This window comes from Salvelinus alpinus, chromosome 2 (assembly GCF_045679555.1).
Source record: "Salvelinus alpinus chromosome 2, SLU_Salpinus.1, whole genome shotgun sequence".
Taxonomy (NCBI): domain Eukaryota; kingdom Metazoa; phylum Chordata; class Actinopteri; order Salmoniformes; family Salmonidae; genus Salvelinus; species Salvelinus alpinus.
In genome coordinates, this window is record NC_092087.1 from 113,922,013 (window position 1) to 113,948,573 (window position 26,561).

General features: G+C 42.0%; 4 protein-coding genes across 11 annotated transcripts in view; 2 read left to right on the forward strand and 2 right to left on the reverse strand.

Moving 5' to 3' along the window:
- LOC139548844 (zinc finger protein 180-like) overlaps positions 1–26,561 on the forward strand; it is a 274,302-nt gene that overhangs the window by 27,049 nt on the left and 220,692 nt on the right. The window lies entirely within an intron of this gene.
- On the reverse strand, positions 4,294–12,180 carry LOC139549325 (putative nuclease HARBI1). 5 transcript variants are annotated; one of them, XM_071359735.1, is made up of 11 exons: positions 11,635–12,179; positions 6,993–7,169; positions 6,841–6,902; positions 6,672–6,758; positions 6,543–6,584; positions 6,301–6,474; positions 6,186–6,221; positions 5,533–6,087; positions 5,348–5,463; positions 5,140–5,251; positions 4,294–5,045 (listed from the first exon to the last, which is right to left on the reverse strand). In XM_071359735.1, exons 1-7 carry the CDS (start codon positions 11,933–11,935, stop codon positions 6,186–6,188), a joined length of 879 nt encoding a protein of 292 aa, XP_071215836.1. In that variant the 5' UTR covers positions 11,936–12,179; the 3' UTR covers positions 4,294–5,045; positions 5,140–5,251; positions 5,348–5,463; positions 5,533–6,087. The 5 variants fall into 5 exon arrangements, with proteins under 5 accessions (XP_071215836.1, XP_071215818.1, XP_071215810.1 ...); XM_071359717.1 differs by having other exon boundaries at positions 6,186–6,474; positions 11,635–12,180; XM_071359709.1 differs by having other exon boundaries at positions 5,533–6,474; positions 11,635–12,180.
- LOC139549575 (zinc finger protein 239-like) lies at positions 14,154–24,185 on the reverse strand. 2 transcript variants are annotated; one of them, XM_071360224.1, is made up of 3 exons: positions 23,575–24,185; positions 15,359–15,511; positions 14,697–14,834 (listed from the first exon to the last, which is right to left on the reverse strand). In XM_071360224.1, the coding sequence occupies exons 1-2, from the start codon at positions 23,903–23,905 to the stop codon at positions 15,384–15,386; spliced, it is 459 nt and encodes a 152-aa protein (XP_071216325.1). In that variant the 5' UTR covers positions 23,906–24,185; the 3' UTR covers positions 14,697–14,834; positions 15,359–15,383. The 2 variants fall into 2 exon arrangements, with proteins under 2 accessions (XP_071216316.1, XP_071216325.1); XM_071360215.1 differs by lacking the exon at positions 15,359–15,511 and having other exon boundaries at positions 14,154–14,834.
- Positions 15,499–19,235, forward strand: LOC139550129 (putative nuclease HARBI1). Of its 3 annotated transcripts, none has more exons than XM_071360778.1 (7): positions 15,499–16,536; positions 16,627–16,688; positions 16,771–16,857; positions 16,945–17,228; positions 17,308–17,996; positions 18,278–18,389; positions 18,484–19,235. In XM_071360778.1, the coding sequence occupies exons 5-7, from the start codon at positions 17,928–17,930 to the stop codon at positions 18,852–18,854; spliced, it is 552 nt and encodes a 183-aa protein (XP_071216879.1). In that variant the 5' UTR covers positions 15,499–16,536; positions 16,627–16,688; positions 16,771–16,857; positions 16,945–17,228; positions 17,308–17,927; the 3' UTR covers positions 18,855–19,235. The 3 variants fall into 2 exon arrangements, with proteins under 3 accessions (XP_071216879.1, XP_071216894.1, XP_071216887.1); XM_071360786.1 differs by lacking the exons at positions 15,499–16,536; positions 16,627–16,688 and having other exon boundaries at positions 16,846–17,228.

Here is a 26,561-nt window from a genome sequence, read left to right on the forward strand (position 1 = left end):
GTTTCTTTTATTTACCTGTTTTTGCTTTGTCATTATGGGGTATTGTGATGTCATTATGGGCCAATGTGATGTCTTATGGGGTATTGTGATGTCATTATTGGGTATTTTGTAGATTAATGAGGGAAAAATGATTGAATCAATTTTAGAATAAGGCTGTAATGTAACAAAATGTGGAATAAGTGAAGGGGTCTGAATGCTTTCCGAATCCATTGTATATATAGGGGCAGTACTTAGTGACATCACTTCATGAAACAGGAGGTACAAATATATAACATAGTTTCACAGTATCAACATTCAATGTGTAAAAATATATGACCAAGCTGGAAGAGGAAACGCCAGCCCAGCCACAATCCTAGAGGTTCACTGATGATCAACCTCCTCCTTCACATCTGACTCCTGATGATCAACCTCCTCCTTCACATCTGACTCCTGATGATCAACCTCCTCCTTCACATCTGACTCCTGATGATCAACCTCCTCCTTCACATCTGACTCCTGATGATCAACCTCCTCCTTCACATCTGACTCCTGATGATCAACCTCCTCCTTCACATCTGACTCCTGATGATCAACCTCCTCCTTCACATCTGACTCCTGATGATCAACCTCCTCCTTCACATCTGACTCCTGATGATCAACCTCCTCCTTCACATCTGACTCCTGATGATCAACCTCCTCCTTCACATCTGACTCCTGATGATCAACCTCCTCCTTCACATCTGACTCCTGATGATCAACCTCCTCCTTCACATCTGACTCCAGTGATCAATCCAGAGCGTCTTCTTTTTTGGGGAATCCCGATGGACGACGTCATCCAATAGGACGTCATCACCACAACCGCCCACAAGTTAATTGTCATTCAGGTTATTAATGGGAAGAACATTAGCAATATGTCCTGTCTGGTAACTTGTCTCGTTCAAAGGATTTACATTGGCAGGTGCACAGGGAGAAACACCATTAAAAAAACTCAGTTGATCTTAAACTGCGGAAACACTTTTGTAAGTCTTTAACTGCATCAAAGTCTGTGGCCTGAGGGCCTCCCGGGTGGCGCAGTGGTCTAGCTGTGCCACCAGAGTCTCTGGGTTCGCGCCCAGGCTCTGTCGTAGCCGGCCGCGACCGGGAGGTCCGTGGGGCGACGCACAATTGGCATAGCGTCGTCCGGGTTAGGGAGGGTTTGGCCGGTAGGGATATCCTTGTCTCATCGCGCTCCAGCGACTCCTGTGGCGGGCCGGGCGCAGTGCGAGCTAACCGAGGGGGCCAGGTGCACAGTGTTTCCTCCGACACATTGGTGCGGCTGGCTTCCGGGTTGGAGGCGCGCTGTGTTAAGGAGCAGTGCGGCTTGGTTGGGTTGTGCTTCGGAGGACGCATGGCTTTCGACCTTCGTCTCTCCCGAGCCCGTACGGGAGTTGTAGCGATGAGACAAGATAGTAATTACTAGCGATTGGTATACCACGAAAATTGGGGAGAAAAGGGGAGAAAATAAAAAAAATAGTCTGTGGCCTGTGATGTTGGGACAAATGATAGTCCCTTATTATACAAGAGACAAAATTCACAAATTCTACAGCACAACGTCAGAGTCATGTCTTCAGTGTAAAACTAACAATGACTCAATAATCCTTCTGGGAATGTTATGATGTCATAAAGGTATGGGCGGAGTTAGAAAGTTGGCTGTCAGAAGTACAGTTATACAATGTAAAATTACTTTTAATCTGTCTGTCTGTATATTTCAAAACATGGCATTTGAGAGTGCAGTGAGATACCTCAGAGTTGGATAGGTGCTAGGTGCTGATGAATGCTCTGGCTGTGTTCCAGTGGGTCTGGGCAGGTGTGATGTAGTTAATGGAGATGGGGGTGTGTTCTAGTGGGTCTGATGTAGTTAATGGAGATGTAGGTGTGTTGTAGTGGGTCTGGGCAGGTGTGATGTAGTTAATGGAGATGGAGGTGTGTTCTAGTGGGTCTGGACAGGTGTGATGTAGTTAATGGAGATGGAGGTGTGTTCTAGTGGGTCTGGGCAGGTGTGATGTAGTTAATGGAGATGGAGGTGTGTTCTAGTGGGTCTGGGCAGGTGTGATTTAGTTAATGGAGATGGAGGTGTGTTCTAGTGGGTCTGGGCAGGTGTGATGTAGTTAATGGAGATGGAGGTGTGTTCTAGTGGGTCTGGGCAGGTGTGATGTAGTTAATGTTTCTATGATGTTGTTTGTATGTGTATCTTTTGTACTGTTTATAAAATATCAAATAAAATATTAAAACATTTCCAATGTTCCATTTCCATTTCCAACATTTCCAATGCAAAATGCAAAATAACACCATACAGTTCTATTTTTGGAGTTATTACATTAAACCAATCAGAATTTAGAAGAATGCCAAAGTCAGGTGTGAATTAATATGGAGGACCAGCCTATTCCCTATGATGTAAACTACAACAGAAATAACTTAAAATGTATAACTTAAAATTAAACCAATAATTTGCACTCATGACTTGAGTGATTAAAGTAAACCACAGTTTTGGAAATACATAACGCCATCTAACCAAATAAAGAATGTTAGCTATATGCAGTTATCTTAGCCAGCCAGCTAACATTAGCTATATGCAGTTATCTTAGCCAGCCAGCTAACATTATCTATATGCAGTTATCTTAGCCAGCCAGCTAACATTAGCTATATGCAGTTATCTTAGCAGTTATCTTAGCCAGCCAGCTAACATTAGCTATATGCAGTTATCTTAGCCAGCCAGCTAACATTAGCTATTTAGCCAACTAGCTATTAGCCTAACCAGCGTAGCCAATCAGCACGGTTATGGTCAGCGAGACCAACTAACGTTACCGGAGCTGGAGCCCAACTAAAACATAAAAAAGAGCAGAGACATACAGAAAATACAAAATCCCTTACATCCAAAATAGATTCCAGAAGTCAGTCAGAGTGCTAGCAATAAGCCAAGGTGGAAAATGTTACAAAACTCCCATAGTCTAATTCACAGAAAACATGAAACTGAAAAGTAGTCACTATGGTCAGCGAATTATCTTAGTCAGCCAGCTAACAATATATGATGACCTATATGCAGTTATCTTAGCCAGCTAACATTATCTATATGCAGTTATCTTAGCCAGCTATCATTATCTATATGCAGTTATCTTAGCCAGCCAGCTAACATTATCTATATGCAGTTATCTTAGCCAGCTAACATTAGCTATATGCTGTTATCTTAGCAAACCAGCTAACATTAGCTATTTAGTCAACTAGCTATGGTCAGAAAGATGGAGCCCAACTACCGGAGACCAGTTAGAACCCAACTAAAACATGATGTGTGTTGAACGTGTTTGCATATCAAAAGATTAGGGACGAAATGAAGCTTCAGACGTCATTGATCACTGCTGATAAAGTGACACACTGCTTTGAAGTTTACTGCTAAGCGATTTCAGCGCATGCCTCGTAGCTCCGGTATCAAATGTTACACGTAACAGCGCGTGCTACGGGTGGGTGTTGTTATCGTGACCAGTGAGCTGAGTAACGAATATCGAAAAGTTGACAAAACAAAAAGGAGCAAGCAGGGGCCTGTTGCACAAAACTAGGATAAGGGATTAAGCCAGGATATCTTGGTGATCCTGGCTCAATTGATCCGTAATCCGGTTGCACTAAAGATGGATAGGGGGCAGGAGGATATGTTATGGTATAAATTACCATGGAGATTTATTCTGTGGAGCTAGCCTGCTCCAGACCAGGCTAAATTCCAGGATCTATTTAATCTCATCCCTAATGTCAGTCAGCAGTCACCACAAATGGAAACCAATAGTTATTTCACTGCTCACTATACATTGTTATCACATATAACTAGACCCACTGTTATTATTTAAACGTTTGTGATCATTAATTTCAATGATTTTGGATAAAAAATGATTTTTAGATGATGTTGCTATCATTAGATAATTTACAGTTTCCCAAAGACTATAAGGCTATATATAAAATGATAGAATATTAGGGCCACAGAGGGGAAAAAAACACAAGTCATAATATTGTAACCAGTTGTTTTAAAGGAGGACAGTTGTTAAAATGACAGATGTGGGGCATTTCGTGAAATTGTACTTCAGTATGGTTTCATAAACAAAGACATGCTGATGTGCCAGAATATTAAGTATCACATTGTCATAAGTATCAAAACTGTAAAAACAATATGTAGCTTTTCTGCAGAAAGAACCAGCCTCAAATTTATGACTTTATCCTTTTTCTTCAGTGTGGCCCTAGTACTCTGTCATATAAACAAATACACATTCCATATGAATATAAAAACACAATGTGTAACATTATGTTCCTTTATTGAATAAGGACAAAACAAAGCAGGTAAACCATCAGCTCCTTTCGAAACTGAAGTCACAGTGACTCTACAAGATGGAAAGCACAGAATCCAAGCATATTATACAAAATGATACATACACATTCAAAGGTCTGTATATAACACACCCTGCATGTCTGCACACTAAAATAAATGCAGGACAAATCCATACACATCAACTGAACAGACAAATGAATGGATGCAGTAGCCTCCCTGCAGCCTTGTATTACACACAGTATACCGCACAAACATCATAAGAGGCCAAATTCGTCAAAAAACGAACCCAAAAAAACCCAAATTCCTCTGCCACCGCAGGACATATTTAACCAAAATTGAAAGCACACATACTAACTAAAATAATTCAACACATATTGGTCCCTCAGCAGCCGACCACTGTCGTCATCAGGGAAGATTGCCGGATTGTCCCAGTCCATGGCTGGTGGCACTCTGGGGGCCCTCTCCTTCCTCAGGCAGGCCACATTGTGGAGGACAGCACAAGCCACAGTAATATCACATGCCCTAACAGGGCTGACCCTTAATTTGTGAAGGCAGTGAAAGCGTGCCTTCAGGAGGCCAAAGGTCATTTCAACTCTGGCCCTGGTCCTGGCATGGGCATGGTTGTAGGCCTGCTGTGCTTCCTGGGGGTCTGTGAAAGGTGTCAGGAGAAAAGGCTGGCAGCCATACCCCCTGTCTCCCAGCAACACACCAGAGAATTCACCTGTCAACACAAAATCTCATCATTACTACCTCATAAACACAGTGATATTCTTGACACAGCCATGATGGTTATAAATAGGGGTTGTGTGGCTTACCTTGTGATAGGCACTGATAGATTTCAGAGGCCCGAAAGATTCTGGAGTCATGGACTGAGCCAGGCCATTTTGCCACAACATTGCTGATCACACAGTCAGCATTGCAGACCATCTGAAATCATAAGATTAGGAATATTACACCAATCAATGCACATCACTGGCAATGCAGAGTGTTCGTCAATGGACAATATCAAAAAGTTATGTTCACCTGTACATTAATGCTGTGAAAGGATTTCCTATTCACAAAATCGGCCTCATGGGCACCTGAGGGGGCTTTTATCCTTATGTGTGTGCAGTCCACTGCACCAATGACATTGGGGAAACCTGTCACACAAAGTAATGAGTATCCTACTATGTGTTAACAGTTGTCCTGTAATTTGTAGATCCTCTTACCTGCAATCCTATAGAACTCCTCTTTGATGTCACAGAGTCTTCTGTGGCCAGGGAAGGAGATGAAGACATCTGCTAATGCTTTGATAGCCAGACACACACTCCTTATTGTGCGGCAAATTGTGGCCTTGTTCAGCTGTTCTGCATCCCCCACTGAGTACAGGAAGGCTCCACTAGCAAAAAAGCGCAAGGCCACACAAACCATTTGCTCCACACTCAGTGCATGGCTCCGTGCAGTGCGGTGCTTAATCCTGGGACCCAGTAGTCTGCATAGATACCTGATGCCATCTGCAGAAAACCTGTATCTTTCATATAGATGGTCATCAGGGAAGGCCAGTGGGTCCAACCGGTCCCTGAAGACCCTTTCTCGCCTGAAGGCTCTCCTCAGCACAAGTGCTTCTTCATCCACCACGTCTCGCACGAATGGGCATGCCATTGTCAGAGCAGAAAGGAACACACAATTTTGGGCCTTCATATAGGCTAGTGGCCACACCTGGTGCTGGGGGGGTGGGCAAAAGAGGGCGATGCCTTATAACGATGACTTTGTTGTACTGATTGCTGGGAAAATAAAAAAAACCTTAGAAAGATGCCACCGTCCTGTGTGCTCACAATAAGAGCTCATATGTCATGGCTCACTTGACTTTACGAGAATATACCTAATTTTTATTTTGAGCTGTGTCATCTTCTTGGAGCTGGGGGAGGAAAGAAAAATAATGATTAATACATTTGTGTTACAGTTAGCATACAGTGTACATTGAAGGCATATCTCACCTCCCTCTCAAGTTTTTTTATTTCAAGGTCCAGTTTCCTAATTGTCCTCTTTTTTATTTCGGACTCCAGTGCAAGATTTTCCATCTTTTTCTTCTTGTACTGAATGTCTATGTCTGCCAGTTCTATTTGGCGCCGGAGGTGGTTGCCATACAACTTTCTGATAGCTTGTGAGCTCTGTGAACACAATACAATTAGCGCAGCTGGAATTTGGCAGGATGTGGTGTCCTTTTATTAATACGCACTATGTTGCCAGGCTGGTTTTCCCACTGTATAGCATCTGGGTCCTGTAAAAGAAATTAGATTTTTTGATTTTGATGAGGACTCCTCACCATTGTAGAGTAAATAGTACTTTCACAGTCTTAACATGATACCTCATGCCTTCTGGAATCCAGAGAGATGGTCTCCTCCTCATCATCGTCTCCATCATGTGCTGTTGCTGCTGCACTGGGGCCTTCACCCTATCACATTTAATCGGATTCATATTGAAGCTAGTAGACAAGACATGCCAGGCCTACAGTATGCCTTTGATGGAGTACTCACTGGATCAGCATCGTCTGGTGCTTGTGCTGGTGGCTCTAACAGGAACACAGTGCTGCCAGACACTGCAAGGCAATAGGTAAACCAAAGTCAGACAGTCCAAATTGATTCAATATGAATGTGGTTGTATCCCATGTAGAGATGGAAGGACATACCTTGAATGAAGCGGGTGGCATCTTGGGAGGAACCTATGCTCGTCTCTTTCCCCCCAGGGATCCCCTCTAAGACGGGCCTGCCTTTATTTAGCTCCAAGGCCATGTCCTCTGCTGGGGTAAGGTCAGCCTTTGGTGACCCACCACCCGTGCCTTGTCTGTGGGTATTCTTTTTCACTGCTAAAACAGTACAGACAATGTGTGAGCAGGCACCTTCTGGGTACAATATATGCTTGTGCTTTGTTAAATATTAGTCAGGGACCATACCATTCTGCAGAATGTTCTTGTATTTTATTTTGACCTGCTGCCATGTCCGTTTTGGCCCGTTCATGTTTAATCTACACACACACACACACACACATTTAATGGAGTCACACTGCAAAAAATTACTTGGTATTTTTGTCTTGTTTTCAGTAAAAATATCAAAAAATTTATCATAGCTTTATACAGTGTGATGGAGTTACTTTACACAATTTCACTCATATCTGCAGTGCATTTCAATTAAAAATTTAACCGTTTCATAATTACAGTACAACTGCATTTTTGGAGATGTGAATTAAATATTTGAATTGTAATTGTGATGTTTCAGCGGAGCGGTGAGTGTGTAATTGTGCACTACTTACGCATTCAGGCGGTCTGCAATACTTTGCCACGCTTTTTCTCTTTGCTTTATCACTGTGGCGGTGTTGCCTTTCTTCTTAATTATATCTTTTACCTCCTCGTATGCCTCCATGAGGATTTGTGCTTCCGACGGGGAAAAGTACGCGGCTCTAGTTGCCATGGTAAATCAGTTAATCTGTGATCTGTGGCGGGGTCTATTTGAGTGAGCCGTGAGCGCGCACCTATCCAGGATTGGTTTCACCTGGCTTAATGAATCCGTGTCTGCTCATCCTGGCTTGGTCTTTGTGCAACCAATTAAGCCTGGACGCACATGTTTTGGCTTCATTGAGCTCAGCTGAGTCATTTATCCCGGATGTCTTAATTCTACTTTTGTGCAACAGGCCCCAGGAGACACATTTTATTATTTATTTACAGTTTGGAGGGATGGGTGTCTGACATCCAGGCGACACATTTTAGTTCTAATGGTGCCGTTCTGTTATTCTTTTCAGCTTCTTTTTCCAAGCATCTTACATTACTCTGAGACTAGTTATCCTGGGATCTTACATTACTCTGAGACTAGTTATCCTGGGATCTTACATTACTCTGAAACTAGTTATCCTGGGATCTTACATTACTCTGAGACTAGTTATCCTGGGATCTTACATTACTCTGAGACTAGTTATCCTGGGATCTTACATTACTCTGAGACTAGTTATCCTGGGATCTTACATTACTCTGAGACTAGTTATCCTGGGATCTTACATTACTCTGAGACTAGTTATCCTGGGATCTTACATTACTCTGAGACTAGTTATCCTGGGATCTTACATTACTCTGAGACTAGTTATCCTGGGATCTTACATTACTCTGAGACTAGTTATCCTGGGATCTTACATTACTCTGAGACTAGTTATCCTGGGATCTTACATTACTCTGAGACTAGTTATCCTGGGATCTTACATTACTCTGAGACTAGTTATCCTGGGATCTTACATTACTCTGAGACTAGTTATCCTGGGGAATAGTTTCAATATATTTGCAAAAAATCTAAACCTGTTTTTGCTTTGGCATAATGGGGTATTGTGATACATTTTAGAATAAAACACACAGACTAAGGAGACCAGGGATGGTAGTGGAGCACAGACTAAGGAGACCAGGGATGGTAGTGGAGCACAGACTAAGGAGACGAGGGGTGGTAGTGGAGCACAGACTAAGGAGACCAGGGATGGTAGTGGAGCACAGACTAAGGAGAGCAGGGATGGTAGTGGAGCACAGACTAAGGAGACCAGGGATGGTAGTGGAGCACAGACTAAGGAGACCAGGGATGGTAGTGGAGCACAGACTAAGGAGACCAGGGATGGTAGTGGAGCACAGACTAAGGAGACCAGTGATGGTAGTGGAGCACAGACTAAGGAGACCAGTGATGGTAGTGGAGCACAGACTAAGGAGACCAGGGATGGTAGTGGAGCACAGACTAAGGAGACCAGGGATGGTAGTGGAGCACAGACTAAGGAGACCAGGGATGGTAGTGGAGCACAGACTAAGGAGACCAGGGATGGTAGTGGAGCACAGACTAAGGAGACCAGGGATGGTAGTGGAGCACAGACTAAGGAGACCAGGGATGGTAGTGGAGCACAGACTAAGGAGACCAGGGATGGTGTTTGACATGAGTTCTTTTCCATAAAGGAACACACCGGTCCTTCCTCCTCTATGAATGTTCCTAGGCCGTCATTGTCTGAAATATATATTTATTTTTTAATGTAAAAACCCAAAAGGTTATCTTGTGAATATTAGCAGTACAGTAGTAATGGAGGACAAGGGTCCCCCTCTCCTTTCTGTCTCTCCAAAAAACACTTGACGCAACCGTGGGACCTTTTTATTCCAAATTTAAGTAGATAGATAGTAGCTGTCTATGAAAAAATATATACTGGTTGTTGGATTCCTAATGTCTACTCAAAAGGTAGGAAGAAGTTTGGTCCTAATTGGATGTTGAACACTATATATATAGAATATTATGTGAATCCTTATAAATCAAAAGGGCTAATCAATTAGCTTCATTTCCTCAGAGATCAGTTGCTGAAATGACATGGAATGCCTCAGCTGTTTTTCCTACGTCTGTAGCAGCAGTTGGAATTTCCAGTGTTCCATCCCTGTGATTGGGTAGGGTAACTCCTACTCCTACAGGTTAGTAAAGAGGCCAGGTAATATGGGAGTTGGACTGTACCTAAGTACAGCCCTTAGCCGTGGTATATTGGCCTAACCCCTGAGGTGCCTTATTGCTATTATAAACAGGTTACCAAGGTAATTAGAGCAGTAAAAATAAATGTTTTGACATACCTGTGGTATACGGGCCTAATTGCTTAAATAAACGATATATACTCCCCTACGTATTTATTCAGACAGGGAAGAGTGACTCTATACCAGAATTTTAGATATGAGATCAAATGTTTCATATGAGACAGCACAGAACGTCACCTTTTATTTGAGGGTATTTTCAGGGTATCTGTTCTACCATTTAGAAATAAAATGACTTCATGTATCTAGTCTCTCACATTTGAATGCGTAATAAGTATTTGGCCAAAATTCACTTATATGTGTATTGAAGTAGTCATAAGTTTAGTATTTGGTCTCACATTCCTATAACATAATAACTATATCAAGCTTGTGACTCTACAAACATGTTGGATGCATTTGCAGTTTTTGCGTTTCAGATGATGTTGTACCCAACAGAAATGAACGGTAAATAATGTAATCGTGTCATACGAGTCACACAAGAATAGAATATGTTTCTGAACACTTGTATATTAATGTGGATGCTAACACGATTAGGGATAATCATGAATGGATCATAAATAATAATGAGTGAGAAAGGTAGAGCCATACCCCTCATACCTCTAAAAAAATGTGAACCTCCCCTGTTATTGGTCATTAAACGCTTCAGTGTCCTAATAAACAGATAGGGGAGTGTAGCCGAGGGTAGAGGAGAAGGCGGAAACTTTTCAGTTCCTCGGCGTACACATCACAGACTAACTGAAATGGTCAGACAGTGTAGTGAAGAAGGTGCAACAGCGTCTCTTCAACCTCATGAGGCTGAAGAAATAAAATGTCATTTCATTAACGTCTGCTAACCATGTGTATGTGACCAATAACACTTGATTTGGTACTTAAACGTTGTATATCTCCACTGTCCTCATGAACAGATAGGGGAGAGTAGCTTGAAGGAATGGAACAACTCTAATTCAGTCTCCACTGTCCTAATGAACAGATAGGGGAGAGTAGCTGAGGGCATGAAGGAATGGAACAACTAATTCAGTCTCCACTGTCCTAATGAACAGATAGGGGAGAGTAGCTTGAAGGAATGGAACAACTCTAATTCAGTCTCCACTGTCCTAATGAACAGATAGGGGAGAGTAGGGGAGGGCTTGAAGGAATGGAACAACTCTAATTCAGTCTCCACTGTCCTAATGAACAGATAGGGGAGAGTAGCTGAGGGCTTGAAGGAATGGAACAACTCTAATTCAGTCTCCACTGTCCTAATGAACAGATAGGGGAGAGTAGCTGAGGGCTTGAAGGAATGGAACAACTAATTCAGTCTCAACTGTCCTAATGAACAGATAGGGGAGAGTAGCTGAGGGCTTGAAGGAATGGAACAACTAATTCAGTCTCAACTGTCCTAATGAACAGATAGGGGAGAGTAGCTGAGGGCTTGAAGGAATGGAACAACTCTAATTCAGTCTCCACTGTCCTAATGAACAGATAGGGGAGAGTAGCGGAGGGTTTGAAGGAATGGAACAACTCTAATTCATAGACAGAGCTGTGGATGCATGGACCGACCATGAGATCAAAATGATCGTTTTAAATACGTTTTGAGTCAAATACAGTGTTTGTTTACATTTGCATTGTTTACACACAACGGAGCTTTACGAGCTTATATTTGGGGTTCTGGTGAGGAGCACATTTCAGTGCAATGCCCCTTTGGCTTTAAAACCACACATTAGTTCAACAACTGCAGAGTTTCTGGCTGTGTTTTTAAGACAGTACTCACTGGTGTTAATCAGATCTTCAGTCTCCTCTTCCTCTCCCTCTTCATCTCTCCAAACGTCTTCCTCCTCCTCTTTTATTGAGATAGCCTCCTCTTCCACTCCAAAAGGTTCTTCCTCTTCTTTAAACGTGATACTGATAGCCTCCTCTTCCTCCTCTTTCATTCTGAAAGCTTCTTCCTCTCCTTTTACGGAAACATCCTCCTCTTCCCCCTCTTCTTTCACGACAACGTTCAGCCACAGACCCTCTTTCTCCGTCCAGCAGACCTCTTCTTTAGCAGGAGGAGAGTAGCTTGGAGAGCTCATGGTGGGCTAGCTAGCATTGACGATTAGCTTAGGTTCAGTATAATCAACAAATGTGTAAATTGAGCAAACAAGTTACGTTTAAGTTAAATAGTAGATAGGTGTGTTAAAAACACCGAGATCAATATACACAAAAATGGTCCAAAGAGCTTCAATGTTTTCGGTTGTATGTTGGCTACCAGGCTACGGAGGTGGTTGAATGAGTCAGCATCCGTGTTGTTGAAACAGCTTCCGGTGTCGTGTAGTCCACTAGATATGACGTCACCATCTGAAGACGCATATCGCCGTCAGCTGACTGGAATGAGTAACGCAGTTTAGAAAAATATTTAAAGATGAGCAAATATGTTTTGTCTGACTTCTTACAGCCAATACTTTCGTCTATGCAGACGTGTAGCTACATGTGAACATGTACATTATGAATATATACTGGTAGAATAGTTCCGTGTAGCTCAGTTGATAAAGCATGGCGCACGCAACGCCAGGGTTGTTGGTTTGATATGAGTCTGCTTAATTAATAACATTTTAATAAATTAATACCTAGTTAAGGATTTAACTCCAATCCTGACAATATAATGTCAGTTGTCAGTTGTGGCTGCTTTGCCTGATGTATTGTTGTCTCTACCTTCTTCCTCTTTGTGCTGTTGTCTGTGGCCAATAATGTTTGTACAATGCTTTGTCCTGCTACCATGTTGTTGTCATGTTGTGCTGCTACCATGTTGTTGTCATGTTGTGCTGCTACCATGTTGTTGTCATGTTGTCATGTTGTGCTGCTACCATGTTGTTGTCATGTTGTGCTGCTGTCATGTTGTTGTCATGTTGTGCTTCTACCATGTCATGTTGTGCTGCACATTAAAAACACCATTATGTTGGATATAAAACACCATCATGTTGGACATTAAAAACACCAGCATTATTCCCATGCATAATAGAGTGTGTTTTTTAACCTTTATTTAACTAGGCAAGTCAGTTAAGAACACATTCTTATTTACAATGAAGGCCCACCAGAAGGCAAAAGCCCTCCTGCGGGGACGGGGACTAGGATTAAAAATGAATAAAAATATAGGATAAAACACACATCACGACAAGAGAGACACCACACTACATAAAGAGACCTAAGACAACAACATAGCAAGGCAGCAACACATGACAACACAACATGGCAGCAGCACAACATGGTAGCAGTACAAAACATGGTACAAACATTATTGGGCACAGACAACAGCACAAAGGTAGAGACAGCAATACATCACACGAAGCAGCCTCAACTGTCAGTAAGAGTGTCCATGATTGAGTCTTTGAATGAAGATATAAAACTGTCCAGTTTTACTGTTTTCTGCAGCTCGTTCCAGTTGCTAGACATTGAATTGACGTCTGTGTCTCTGTTGAAGGTTGTAGGTCTTCCAGCAGGACAACAACCCTAAACTCAAATCAAATCTGGAGTGTTCTGTTCTGGAGTGTTCTGTTCTGGAGTGTTCTGTTCTGGAGTGTTCTGTTCTGGAGTGGCCAGCGAAGAGTCCTGGAGCCTCATGTATCAATATTGTGTAGAAACTATTATATATATTATATATATATATATATTCCAAATACTACTTTCGAATGGAATTTAGAATGTTTGTAGGCATAGAAAAGGTGTGATTTGTCAAACAACCCTACGAGTGTCACAGCACACTGGTAGGAGATAACCATTAATAAAATACAAATTGTTCTGAGCTTCAGTGCAACTTGAGTACAGCTTTAATTTGTCTCCGTTGTGGCTTAACCAATAAGAACACAGAGAGATTAACCAATAAGAACACAGAGAGATTAACCAATAAGAACACAGAGAGATTAACCAGTAAGAACACAGAGAGATTAACCAGTAAGAACACAGAGAGAGGACTATTATAACTCAAGTTGCTTTAGCAAGAAGGTAAATATACGTTGAATGAGTAGACAACACGCCCCAATAAGCCATCCACCCTCAACAGCTTCCTCCTGTAAGGGTATAGGCAACACACTGCTGTTCTGCAGAACTGAATGAGTCGTGAGTCGTGGCCACACATTCAGCAGCATCTTCTGCTCATATTTCTTCTGCTCACATATCTCATAAGTCAAAGAAACCCCTCTTTGACTTCAACCTGTTGTGTGATGTCGTATATGGCAGTGTGGCAAAATGTTCCAACAGAGCAAATGTTCCAATCTGATTTTAGACATGATCAGGTCTCCAGATAAAAAACAAAAGCAAAAGTAAAGTTTTTTTTTAATGATTTCATATAAACAATACGATTTCATTTGGCATGAACAAAAACACTAATTCTCAGTCAAAAACATAAGTCAGAACACAGCCTCTCTATTCTCTCATGTGATTTCAGGTCCTCTGACTGGGAAAATGTCTTTCCACAATGAGAGCAGTGGTATGTCTTCTCCTCCTGTGTATGTATCCTCTGATGTGATTTCAGGTTCCCCAACTGAGTAAAACTCTTTCCACAGTGGGAGCATTGGTAGGGCTTTTCTCCTGTGTGTGTCCTCTCATGCTTTGTCAGGCCTTCTAACCACCTAAAACTCTTTCCACAGTGGGAACAGTGGTAGGACTTTTCTCCTGTGTGTATTCTCTCATGTGACTTCAGGCTTCCTAACCAGGTAAAAGTAATTCCACAGTGGGAGCAGCGGTAAGGCTTCTCTCCAGAGTGTATTCTCTTATGTATTTTCAGGCTCCCTAACTGACTAAAACTGTTTCCACACTGGGGACATTGGAAAGGCTTTTCTCCTGTGTGTGTCCTCTCATGCTCTTTTAGGTTTCGTAACTTAGTAAAACTCTTTCCGCAGTGGGAGCAGTGATGTCCTTTGGCTGGTTTGGGCATCTCTGGGTCTGGTTCCCCTGAAGGACTCTTCCTGCTGTCCGAGGGAGAGTCTGGTCTTTCTCCTGCCAAAGACAAACATATTATTTAGTTAAACAGAGGCCTGAATGAAACCTCCACATGAAAAACTGTCTTCCTATGAGGTTTAATCTAGACTAGACCCCCCCCCCCCCCCCCCCCTACATTCCTCAATAACACAAGGTCAGTTTTCACAACATTACACCATTAAACGTAAACTTGGTGAGATTTAAAAAAATAAAAAAAAATGATGTAGAGCTCCAAATCTAATCTTGTTCTCATGGGTGTCATGTTTTGGTCGAAAAATGTACTAAATGGTCATAAAATTTACATTTCGACTACCAAGTTGAACCACAAAGATGGTTGGAGGTCCACACATCAGAGAATGTTGAACTTGAATGGGAATATCAGTTGTTTTAAATTATACTGTCAACCCTCCATAAGAAACCTGTTGGAAATCATAAAAATTAAACAGAATAGAGAGGACCATTTAAGTTGACATTCAACGGTTGGACGGACCGGCGGCCATCTTTGTGGAAGTAATTAGAAGTTAAAATGTAAATTTCATTACAATTTCAATGATGTTGTCACGACTTCTACCGAAGGTAACTCCTCTCCCTGTTCGGGCGGCGCTCTGCGGTCGGCGTCGCCGGTTTACTAGCCGCCACCGATCCCTTTTTCCTTTTCTGTTTGTTTTGTCTGTGATCCTTTTCACACCTGGGGCCTGTTGCACAAAAGTAGAATTAAGACATCCGGGATAAATGACTCAGCTGAGCTCAATGAAGCCAAAACATGTGCGTCCAGGCTTAATTGGTTGCACAAAGACCAAGCCAGGATGAGCAGACACGGATTCATTAAGCCAGGTGAAACCAATCCTGGATAGGTGCGCGCTCACGGCTCACTCAAATAGACCCCGCCACAGATCACAGATTAACTGATTTACCATGGCAACTAGAGCCGCGTACTTTTCCCCGTCGGAAGCACAAATCCTCATGGAGGCATACGAGGAGGTAAAAGATATAATTAAGAAGAAAGGCAACACCGCCACAGTGATAAAGCAAAGAGAAAAAGCGTGGCAAAGTATTGCAGACCGCCTGAATGCGTAAGTAGTGCACAATTACACACTCACCGCTCCGCTGAAACATCACAATTACAATTCAAATATTTAATTCACATCTCCAAAAATGCAGTTGTACTGTAATTATGAAACGGTTAAATTTTTAATTGAAATGCACTGCAGATATGAGTGAAATTGTGTAAAGTAACTCCATCACACTGTATAAAGCTATGATAAATTTTTTGATATTTTTACTGAAAACAAGACAAAAATACCAAGTAATTTTTTGCAGTGTGACTCCATTAAATGTGTGTGTGTGTGTGTGTGTGTGTGTGTGTGTGTGTGTGTGTGTGTGTGTGTGTAGATTAAACATGAACGGGCCAAAACGGACATGGTCAAAATAAAATACAAGAACATTCTGCAGAATGGTATGGTCCCTGACTAATATTTAACAAAGCACAAGCATATATTGTACCCAGAAGGTGCCTGCTCACACATTGTCTGTACTGTTTTAGCAGTGAAAAAGAATACCCACAGACAAGGCACGGGTGGTGGGTCACCAAAGGCTGACCTTACCCCAGCAGAGGACATGGCCTTGGAGCTAAATAAAGGCAGGCCCGTCTTAGAGGGGATCCCTGGGGGGAAAGAGACGAGCATAGGTTCCTCCCAAGATGCCACCCGCTTCATTCAAGGTATGTCCTTCCATCTCTACATGGGATACAACCACATTCATATTGAATCAATTTGGACTGTCTGACTTTGGTTTACCTATTGCCTTGCAGTGTCTGGCAGCACTGTGTTCCTGTTAGAGCCACCAGCACAAGCACCAGACGATGCTGATCCAGTGAGTACTCCATCAAAGGCATACTGTAGGCCTGGCATGTCTTGTCTACTAGCTTCAATATGAATCCGATTAAATGTGATAGGGTGAAGGCCCCAGTGCAGCTGCAACAGCACATGATGGAGACGATGATGAGGAGGAGACCATCTCTCTGGATTCCAGAAGGCATGAGGTATCATGTTAAGACTGTGAAAGTACTATTTACTCTACAATGGTGAGGAGTCCTCATCAAAATCAAAAAATCTAATTTCTTTTACAGGACCCAGATGCTATACAGTGGGAAAACCAGCCTGGCAACATAGTGCGTATCAATAAAAGGACACCACATCCTGCCAAATTCCAGCTGCGCTAATTGTATTGTGTTCACAGAGCTCACAAGCTATCAGAAAGTTGTATGGCAACCACCTCCGGCGCCAAATAGAACTGGCAGACATAGACATTCAGTACAAGAAGAAAAAGATGGAAAATCTTGCACTGGAGTCCGAAATAAAAAAGAGGACAATTAGGAAACTGGACCTTGAAATAAAAAAACTTGAGAGGGAGGTGAGATATGCCTTCAATGTACACTGTATGCTAACTGTAACACAAATGTATTAATCATTATTTTTCTTTCCTCCCCCAGCTCCAAGAAGATGACACAGCTCAAAATAAAAATTAGGTATATTCTCGTAAAGTCAAGTGAGCCATGACATATGAGCTCTTATTGTGAGCACACAGGACGGTGGCATCTTTCTAAGGTTTTTTTTATTTTCCCAGCAATCAGTACAACCAAGTCATCGTTATAAGGCATCGCCCTCTTTTGCCCACCCCCCCAGCACCAGGTGTGGCCACTAGCCTATATGAAGGCCCAAAATTGTGTGTTCCTTTCTGCTCTGACAATGGCATGCCCATTCGTGCGAGATGTGGTGGATGAAGAAGCACTTGTGCTGAGGAGAGCCTTCAGGCGAGAAAGGGTCTTCAGGGACCGGTTGGACCCACTGGCCTTCCCTGATGACCATCTATATGAAAGATACAGGTTTTCTGCAGATGGCATCAGGTATCTATGCAGACTACTGGGTCCCAGGATTAAGCACCGCACTGCACGGAGCCATGCACTGAGTGTGGAGCAAATGGTTTGTGTGGCCTTGCGCTTTTTTGCTAGTGGCGCCTTCCTGTACTCAGTGGGGGATGCAGAACAGCTGAACAAGGCCACAATTTGCCGCACAATAAGGAGTGTGTGTCTGGCTATCAAAGCATTAGCAGATGTCTTCATCTCCTTCCCTGGCCACAGAAGACTCTGTGACATCAAAGAGGAGTTCTATAGGATTGCAGGTAAGAGGATCTACAAATTACAGGACAACTGTTAACACATAGTAGGATACTCATTACTTTGTGTGACAGGTTTCCCCAATGTCATTGGTGCAGTGGACTGCACACACATAAGGATAAAAGCCCCCTCAGGTGCCCATGAGGCCGATTTTGTGAATAGGAAATCCTTTCACAGCATTAATGTTCAGGTGAACATAACTTTTTGATATTGTCCATTGACGAACACTCTGCATTGCCAGTGATGTGCATTGATTGGTGTAATATTCCTCATCTTATGATTTCAGATGGTCTGCAATGCTGACTGTGTGATCAGCAATGTTGTGGCAAAATGGCCTGGCTCAGTCCATGACTCCAGAATCTTTCGGGCCTCTGAAATCTATCAGTGCCTATCACAAGGTAAGCCACACAACCCCTATTTATAACCATCATGGCTGTGTCAAGAATATCACTGTGTTTATGAGGTAGTAATGATGAGATTTTGTGTTGACAGGTGAATTCTCTGGTGTGTTGCTGGGAGACAGGGGGTATGGCTGCCAGCCTTTTCTCCTGACACCTTTCACAGACCCCCAGGAAGCACAGCAGGCCTACAACCATGCCCATGCCAGGACCAGGGCCAGAGTTGAAATGACCTTTGGCCTCCTGAAGGCACGCTTTCACTGCCTTCACAAATTAAGGGTCAGCCCTGTTAGGGCATGTGATATTACTGTGGCTTGTGCTGTCCTCCACAATGTGGCCTGCCTGAGGAAGGAGAGGGCCCCCAGAGTGCCACCAGCCATGGACTGGGACAATCCGGCAATCTTCCCTGATGACGACAGTGGTCGGCTGCTGAGGGACCAATATGTGTTGAATTATTTTAGTTAGTATGTGTGCTTTCAATTTTGGTTAAATATGTCCTGCGGTGGCAGAGGAATTTGGGTTTTTTTGGGTTCGTTTTTTGACGAATTTGGCCTCTTATGATGTTTGTGCGGTATACTGTGTGTAATACAAGGCTGCAGGGAGGCTACTGCATCCATTCATTTGTCTGTTCAGTTGATGTGTATGGATTTGTCCTGCATTTATTTTAGTGTGCAGACATGCAGGGTGTGTTATATACAGACCTTTGAATGTGTATGTATCATTTTGTATAATATGCTTGGATTCTGTGCTTTCCATCTTGTAGAGTCACTGTGACTTCAGTTTCGAAAGGAGCTGATGGTTTACCTGCTTTGTTTTGTCCTTATTCAATAAAGGAACATAATGTTACACATTGTGTTTTTATATTCATATGGAATGTGTATTTGTTTATATGACAGAGTACTAGGGCCACACTGAAGAAAAAGGATAAAGTCATAAATTTATGAGGCTGGTTCTTTCTGCAGAAAAGCTACATATTGTTTTTACAGTTTTGATACTTATGACAATGTGATACTTCATCAGCATGTCTTTGTTTATGAAACCATACTGAAGTACAATTTCACGAAATGCCCCACATCTGTCATTTTAACAACTGTCCTCCTTTAAAACAACTGGTTACAATATTATGACTTGTGTTTTTTTCCCCTCTGTGGCCCTAATATTCTATCATTTTATATATAGCCTTATAGTCTATGGGAAACTGTAAATTATCTAATGATAGCAACATCATCTAAAAATAATTTTTTATCCCAAATCATTGAAATTAATGATCACAAACGTTTAAATAATAACAGTGGGTCTAGTTATATGTGATAACAATGTATAGTGAGCAGTGAAATAACTATTGGTTTCCATTTGTGGTGACTGCTGACTGACATTAGGGATGAGATTAAATAGATCCTGGAATTTAGCCTGGTCTGGAGCAGGCTAGCTCCACAGAATAAATCTCCATGGTAATTTATACCATAACATATCCTCCTGCCCCCTATCCATCTTTAGTGCAACCGGATTACGGATCAATTGAGCCAGGATCACCAAGATATCCTGGCTTAATCCCTTATCCTAGTTTTGTGCAACAGGCCCCTGGTTTCATTTGCGTTTATTTCTGTGTGTATATAGGGCACTTGCCTGCCTTAGTTCGTGCGGGATTAAGTTTGTGTGTATTTGCGCTCGATTATATGTGATGTTTGTTGTTTTCACTATTACGCACGTGTATGTAAAGTGTCGGAACTGTGTTTGTTCCTCCGTGCGTTTGCACGAGTTTCTGAATATCGAGAGCGTAGTTTTTTGGATTTTCATCTGTGCCATTTTTGTATTGGTGGACTATGTGATTAAACACGCTTCTCAGACATCCCTGCTCTCCTGCGCCTGACTCCTACACCTCTCACCGAGACGCACCTTATCACAGATGTACTGCAGTGGTCTGAAGCAGAGGTGCAAAGTACTTAAGTAAAGATACTTTAAAGTACTACCTAAGTACTTTTCCTTGACATCCAAAAGTACTCGTTACATTTTGAATGCTTAGCAGGACAGCAAAATGGTCAAATTCACACACTTTTCAAGAGAACATCCCTGATCATCCTTACTGCATCTGATCTGACAAATACATTGTTTGTAAATGACTCCTGAGTGTTGGAGTGCCCCTGGCTATCCGTAAAATAACAAAACAAGAACATTGTGCGGTCAGGTATGCTTAATATAAGGAATGTGAAATTATTAATACTTTTACTTTTTATACTTAAAATTATATTTTAGGGATTACATTTACATTTGATACTTAAGTATATATATTTTTTTTAATGACTTTTACTCGAGTAGTATTTTACTCTGTGACTTTTACTCGAGTCATTTTCTATTAAGGAATCTTTACTTTGACTCTAGTTTGACAGTTGGGTACTTTTTCCACCACTGGTCTGAAGGGTCCATTCTATGAATTCTATGTGTATAATTGAAATGACACCCACCCTGTATTCAACCGGTGGCAGGCAAGACTCAAAAACCTCAGATGATGTAGAGTAGGGTCTAAACTACAACATGTGCAAACAAGGAGTTTGCATGTTTTTAGATAATTGATGTTAAAAGGTTAAAAATGTAATATTTTTTTTTTAAATTGGGGGGGGGGGGGGATTATAAAACAGTTTAACAACTCTTTTTGTTTTTCAATGATATCAAACTCAACCGTTTCTCTATTCCAGTGATTAAAACATGGATGTCTCATGGTCTGGTGGGGAATAGAAAACGGGTCAACTTTGAACATTTAAAAAAAAATTTAACCTTTATTTAACTAGGCAAGTCAGAACAAATTCTTATTTTTAATGAAGGCCTACCCGGGGAACAGTGGGTTAACTGCCTTGTTCAGGCGCAGAACGACAGATTTTCACCTTGTCAGCTCGAGGATTCGATCTTGCAATCTTTTGGTTACTAGTCCAATGCTCTAACCACTAGGCTACCTGCCGCTACCTGCCGCCCCCCACATCTCCTGAATGTTTTGCCATTCAGGTCCAAAAAGTCATTTTCTGACCACTTCTTCCGTTGGGCAAACATCTATGGACACACTATGGATTAATGACTAGATGTTGTCTGTATCATGTAGGGGTCAGAGGTCATGGGGTCTGACAGTATAATGACTAGATGTTGTCTGTATCATGTAGGGGTCAGAGGTCATGGGGTCTGACAGTATAATGACTAGATGTTGTCTGTATCATGTAGGGGTCAGAGGTCATGGGGTCTGACAGTATAATGACTAGATGTTGTCTGTATCATGTAGGGGTCAGAGGGTCTGACAGTATAATGACGAGATGTTGTCTGTATCATGTAGGGGTCATAGGTCATGGGGTCTGACAGTATAATGACTAGATGTTGTCTGTATCATGTAGGGGTCAGAGGTCATGGGGTCTGACAGTATAATGACTAGATGTTGTCTGTATCATGTAGGGGTCAGAGGTCATGGGGTCTGACAGTATAATGACTAGATGTTGTCTGTATCATGTAGGGGTCAGAGGTCATGGGGTCTGACAGTATAATGACTAGATGTTGTCTGTATCATGTAGGGTTCAGAGGTCATGGGGTCTGACAGTATAATGACTAGATGTTGTCTGTATCATGTAGGGGTCAGAGGTCAGAGGGTCTGACAGTATAATGACGAGATGTTGTCTGTATCATGTAGGGGTCATAGGTCATGGGGTCTGACAGTATAATGACTAGATGTTGTCTGTATCATGTAGGGGTCAGAGGTCATGGGGTCTGACAGTATAATGACTAGATGTTGTCTGTATCATGTAGGGGTCAGAGGTCATGGGGTCTGACAGTATAATGACTAGATGTTGTCTGTATCATGTAGGGGTCAGAGGTCATGGGGTCTGACAGTATAATGACTAGATGTTGTCTGTATCATGTAGGGTTCAGAGGTCATGGGGTCTGACAGTATAATGACTATATGTTGTCTGTATCATGTAGGGTTCAGAGGTCATGGGGTCTGACAGTATAATGACTAGATGATGTCTGTATCATGTAGGGGTCAGAGGGTCTGACAGTATAATGACTAGATGTTGTCTGTATCATGTAGGGGTCATAGGTCATGGGGTCTGACAGTATAATGACTAGATGTTGTCTGTATCATGTAGGGGTCAGAGGTCATGGGGTCTGACAGTATAATGACTAGATGTTGTCTGTATCATGTAGGGGTCATAGGTCATGGGGTCTGACAGTATAATGACTAGATGTTGTCTGTATCATGTAGGGGTCAGAAGTCATGGGGTCTGACAGTATAATGACTAGATGTTGTCTGTATCATGTAGGGGTCAGAGGTCATGGGGTCTGACAGTATAATGACTAGATGTTGTCTGTATCATGTAGGGGTCAGAGGTCATGGGGTCTGACAGTATAATGACTAGATGTTGTCTGTATCATGTAGGGGTCAGAGGTCATGGGGTCTGACAGTATAATGACTAGATGTTGTCTGTATCATGTAGGGGTCAGAGGTCATGGGGTCTGACAGTATAATGACTAGATGTTGTCTGTATCATGTAGGGGTCAGAGGTCATGGGGTCTGACAGTATAATGACTAGATGTTGTCTGTATCATGTAGGGGTCAGAGGTCATGGGGTCTGACAGTATAATGACTAGATGTTGTCTGTATCATGTAGGGGTCAGAGGTCATGGGGTCTGACAGTATAATGACTAGATGATGTCTGTATCATGTAGGGGTCAGAGGTCATGGGGTCTGACAGGAGGCATGTATAGGTCTAAAAAGGTCCTAAAATGGCCACTTTTATCAGGGTTTTCTCAAACATGGTTTGTGTTACAAATGTAAAAAACATACCGAACATACTTCCTCCAATGAGGTTTCTATGAGAGAATTGCCAAAACATTATATTCTGAGATACGAAAAATATTTTCGGCCCACGTTGGCATGGAATCACTCTCCAGTGTAATACAATGTAATTTGAGTCATGATAAGAGCAAGTCCATTCTGTGAGACATTAAAGATGTGATTTTGCGTGTAAATCCATTGTTAAGGTTTTGTTGGTGACCCGCTCTTTGGTGGTATACACATCTTACAGTGTAGTTATCAATTCCTACATTAAATAATAACATATTCAAGCATCAACATTAAGTAGAACGCTGCTTTAAAACCACGCATTAGTTCATCAATAGTTTGTGCTCCTGTTTTTAAGACAGTACTTACTGGTCTTAATCAGATCTCCTGTCTCCTCCTCCTGTTCTTGATCTTCCTTCTCCTCCTCCAATGTGACAGTCATCTCTTCCTCTTTCACTCCAAAAACTGCATCATCCTCTTCTTTTACTGTAACATCCTCCTCCTCTTTCATCCTGAACGCGTCTTCCTCTTCTTTCACTGTAACGTCTTTCTCTTCTTCGTTCACGGTAACAGCCTCACCATCTACTTCTTGTTTTACTGTAACAGCCTCCTCTTCCTCCTCCTCTTTCACGAGAACTTCTTTCTCCGTCCAGTAGACGTCCTCTTCTGTAGCAGGAGGAGAGTAGCTTAGTGAACTCATGGTCGGGATGTTAGCTAACTAGCTAGCGTTCGTTAGCCTAGTGATAGGCTAATTTATCAAGCCAGCTACCTAACAACGTATATATGAAATTAAATGGGGAAACTAGCTAGCTATAAGACATACGTATTTTTAAAACACAGGTGCAACTATACAACGACTATTTTGTCTAGAAAGGTGGTGAGGTGGCTGACTAGCTGCTGTTGTTGTTGTTGACGAAGAAACGTCCCGTCCACTAGATTATACGTCACACTAGCAGTGTCGCATGAAAGACGCACATCGCCTTCTGCCGACTGGAGTCCGTCACGCTTTTGAGAGAAATGTTTATTTTATTTCCAGACAAAAAGAATCTATTTAAAAAAAAAAATTCTTTCATCAAATAATAATAAAATAATGTGCGGCAAGTAGCCTAACGGTTATAACGGTTATAGCGGTTTGAATACCAGAGTTGAACAGGAAAACATCTGAAAGATCAGTTGATGTGTCCTTGAGCAAAATGGCTGACCCTGTAACACAACACATTACACTGCACCTATCATACTACTATGGCTGACCCTGTAACACAACACCTATCATACTACTATGGCTGACCCTGTAACACAACACATTACACTGCACCTATCATACTACTATGGCTGACCCTGTAACACAACACATTACACTGCACCTATCATACTACTATGTCTGACCCTGTAAAACAACACAACACATTACACTGCAACTATCATACTACTATGGCTGACCCTGTAACACAACACATTACACTGCACCTATCATACTACTATGTCTGACCCTGTAAAACAACACCTATCATACTACTATGGCTGACCCTGTAAAACAACACAACACATTACACTGCACCTGTCATACTACTATGGCTGACCCTGTAACACAACACATGACACTGCACCTATCATAATACTATGTCTGACCCTGTAAAACAACACATTACACTGCACCTATCATACTACTATGGCTGACCCTGTAAAACAACACCTATCATACTACTATGGCTGACCCTGTAAAACAACACATTACACTGCACCTATCATACTACTATGACTGACCCTGTAAAACAACACCTATCATACTACTATGACTGACCCTGCAACACAACACATTACACTGCACCTATCATACTACTATGGCTGACCCTGTAAAACAACACCTATCATACTACTATGACTGACCCTGTAACACAACACATTACACTGCACCTATCATACTACTATGGCTGACCCTGTAAAACAACACCTATCATACTACTATGACTGACCCTGTAAAACAACACCTATCATACTACTATGGCTGACCCTGTAAAACAACACCTATCATACTACTATGACTGACCCTGTAACACAACACCTATCATACTACTATGACTGACCCTGTAAAACAACACCTATCATACTACTATGGCTGACCCTGTAAAACAACACCTATCATACTACTATGACTGACCCTGTAAAACAACACCTATCATACTACTCTGGCTGACCCTGTAAAACAACACATTACACTGCACCTATCATACTACTATGACTGACCCTGTAAAACAACACCTATCATACTACTATGACTGACCCTGTAAAACAACACCTATCATACTACTATGGCTGACCCTGTAAAACAACACCTATCATACTACTATGACTGACCCTGTAAAACAACACCTATCATACTACTATGACTGACCCTGTAAAACAACACCTATCATACTACTATGACTGACCCTGTAAAACAACACCTATCATACTACTACTATGTCTGACCCTGTAAAACAACACCTATCATACTACTATGACTGACCCTGTAAAACAATACCTATCATACTACTATGACTGACCCTGTAACACAACACCTATCATACTACTATGGCTGACCCTGTAACACAACACCTATCATACTACTATGACTGACCCTGTAAAACAACACCTATCATACTACTATGACTGACCCTGTAAAACAACACCTATCATACTACTACTATGTCTGACCCTGTAAAACAACACCTATCATACTACTATGACTGACCCTGTAAAACAATACCTATCATACTACTATGACTGACCCTGTAACACAACACCTATCATACTACTATGGCTGACCCTGTAACACAACACCTATCATACTACTATGACTGACCCTGTAAAACAACACCTATCATACTACTATGACTGACCCTGTAAAACAACACCTATCATACTACTATGACTGACCCTGTAAAACAACACCTATCATACTACTATGGCTGACCCTGTAAAACAACACCTATCATACTACTATGACTGACCCTGTAACACAACACATTACACTGCACCTATCATACTACTATGACTGACCCTGTAAAACAACACCTATCATACTACTATGACTGACCCTGTAACACAACACATTACACTGCACCTATCATACTACTATGGCTGACCCTGTAACACAACACCTATCATACTACCATGACTGACCCTGTAAAACAACACCTATCATACTACTATGTCTGACCCTGTAAAACAACACCTATCATACTACTATGACTGACCCTGTAACACAACACATTACACTGCACCTATCATACTACTATGGCTGACCCTGTAACACAACACCTATCATACTACTATGGCTGACCCTGTAAAACAACACCTATCATACTACTATGGCT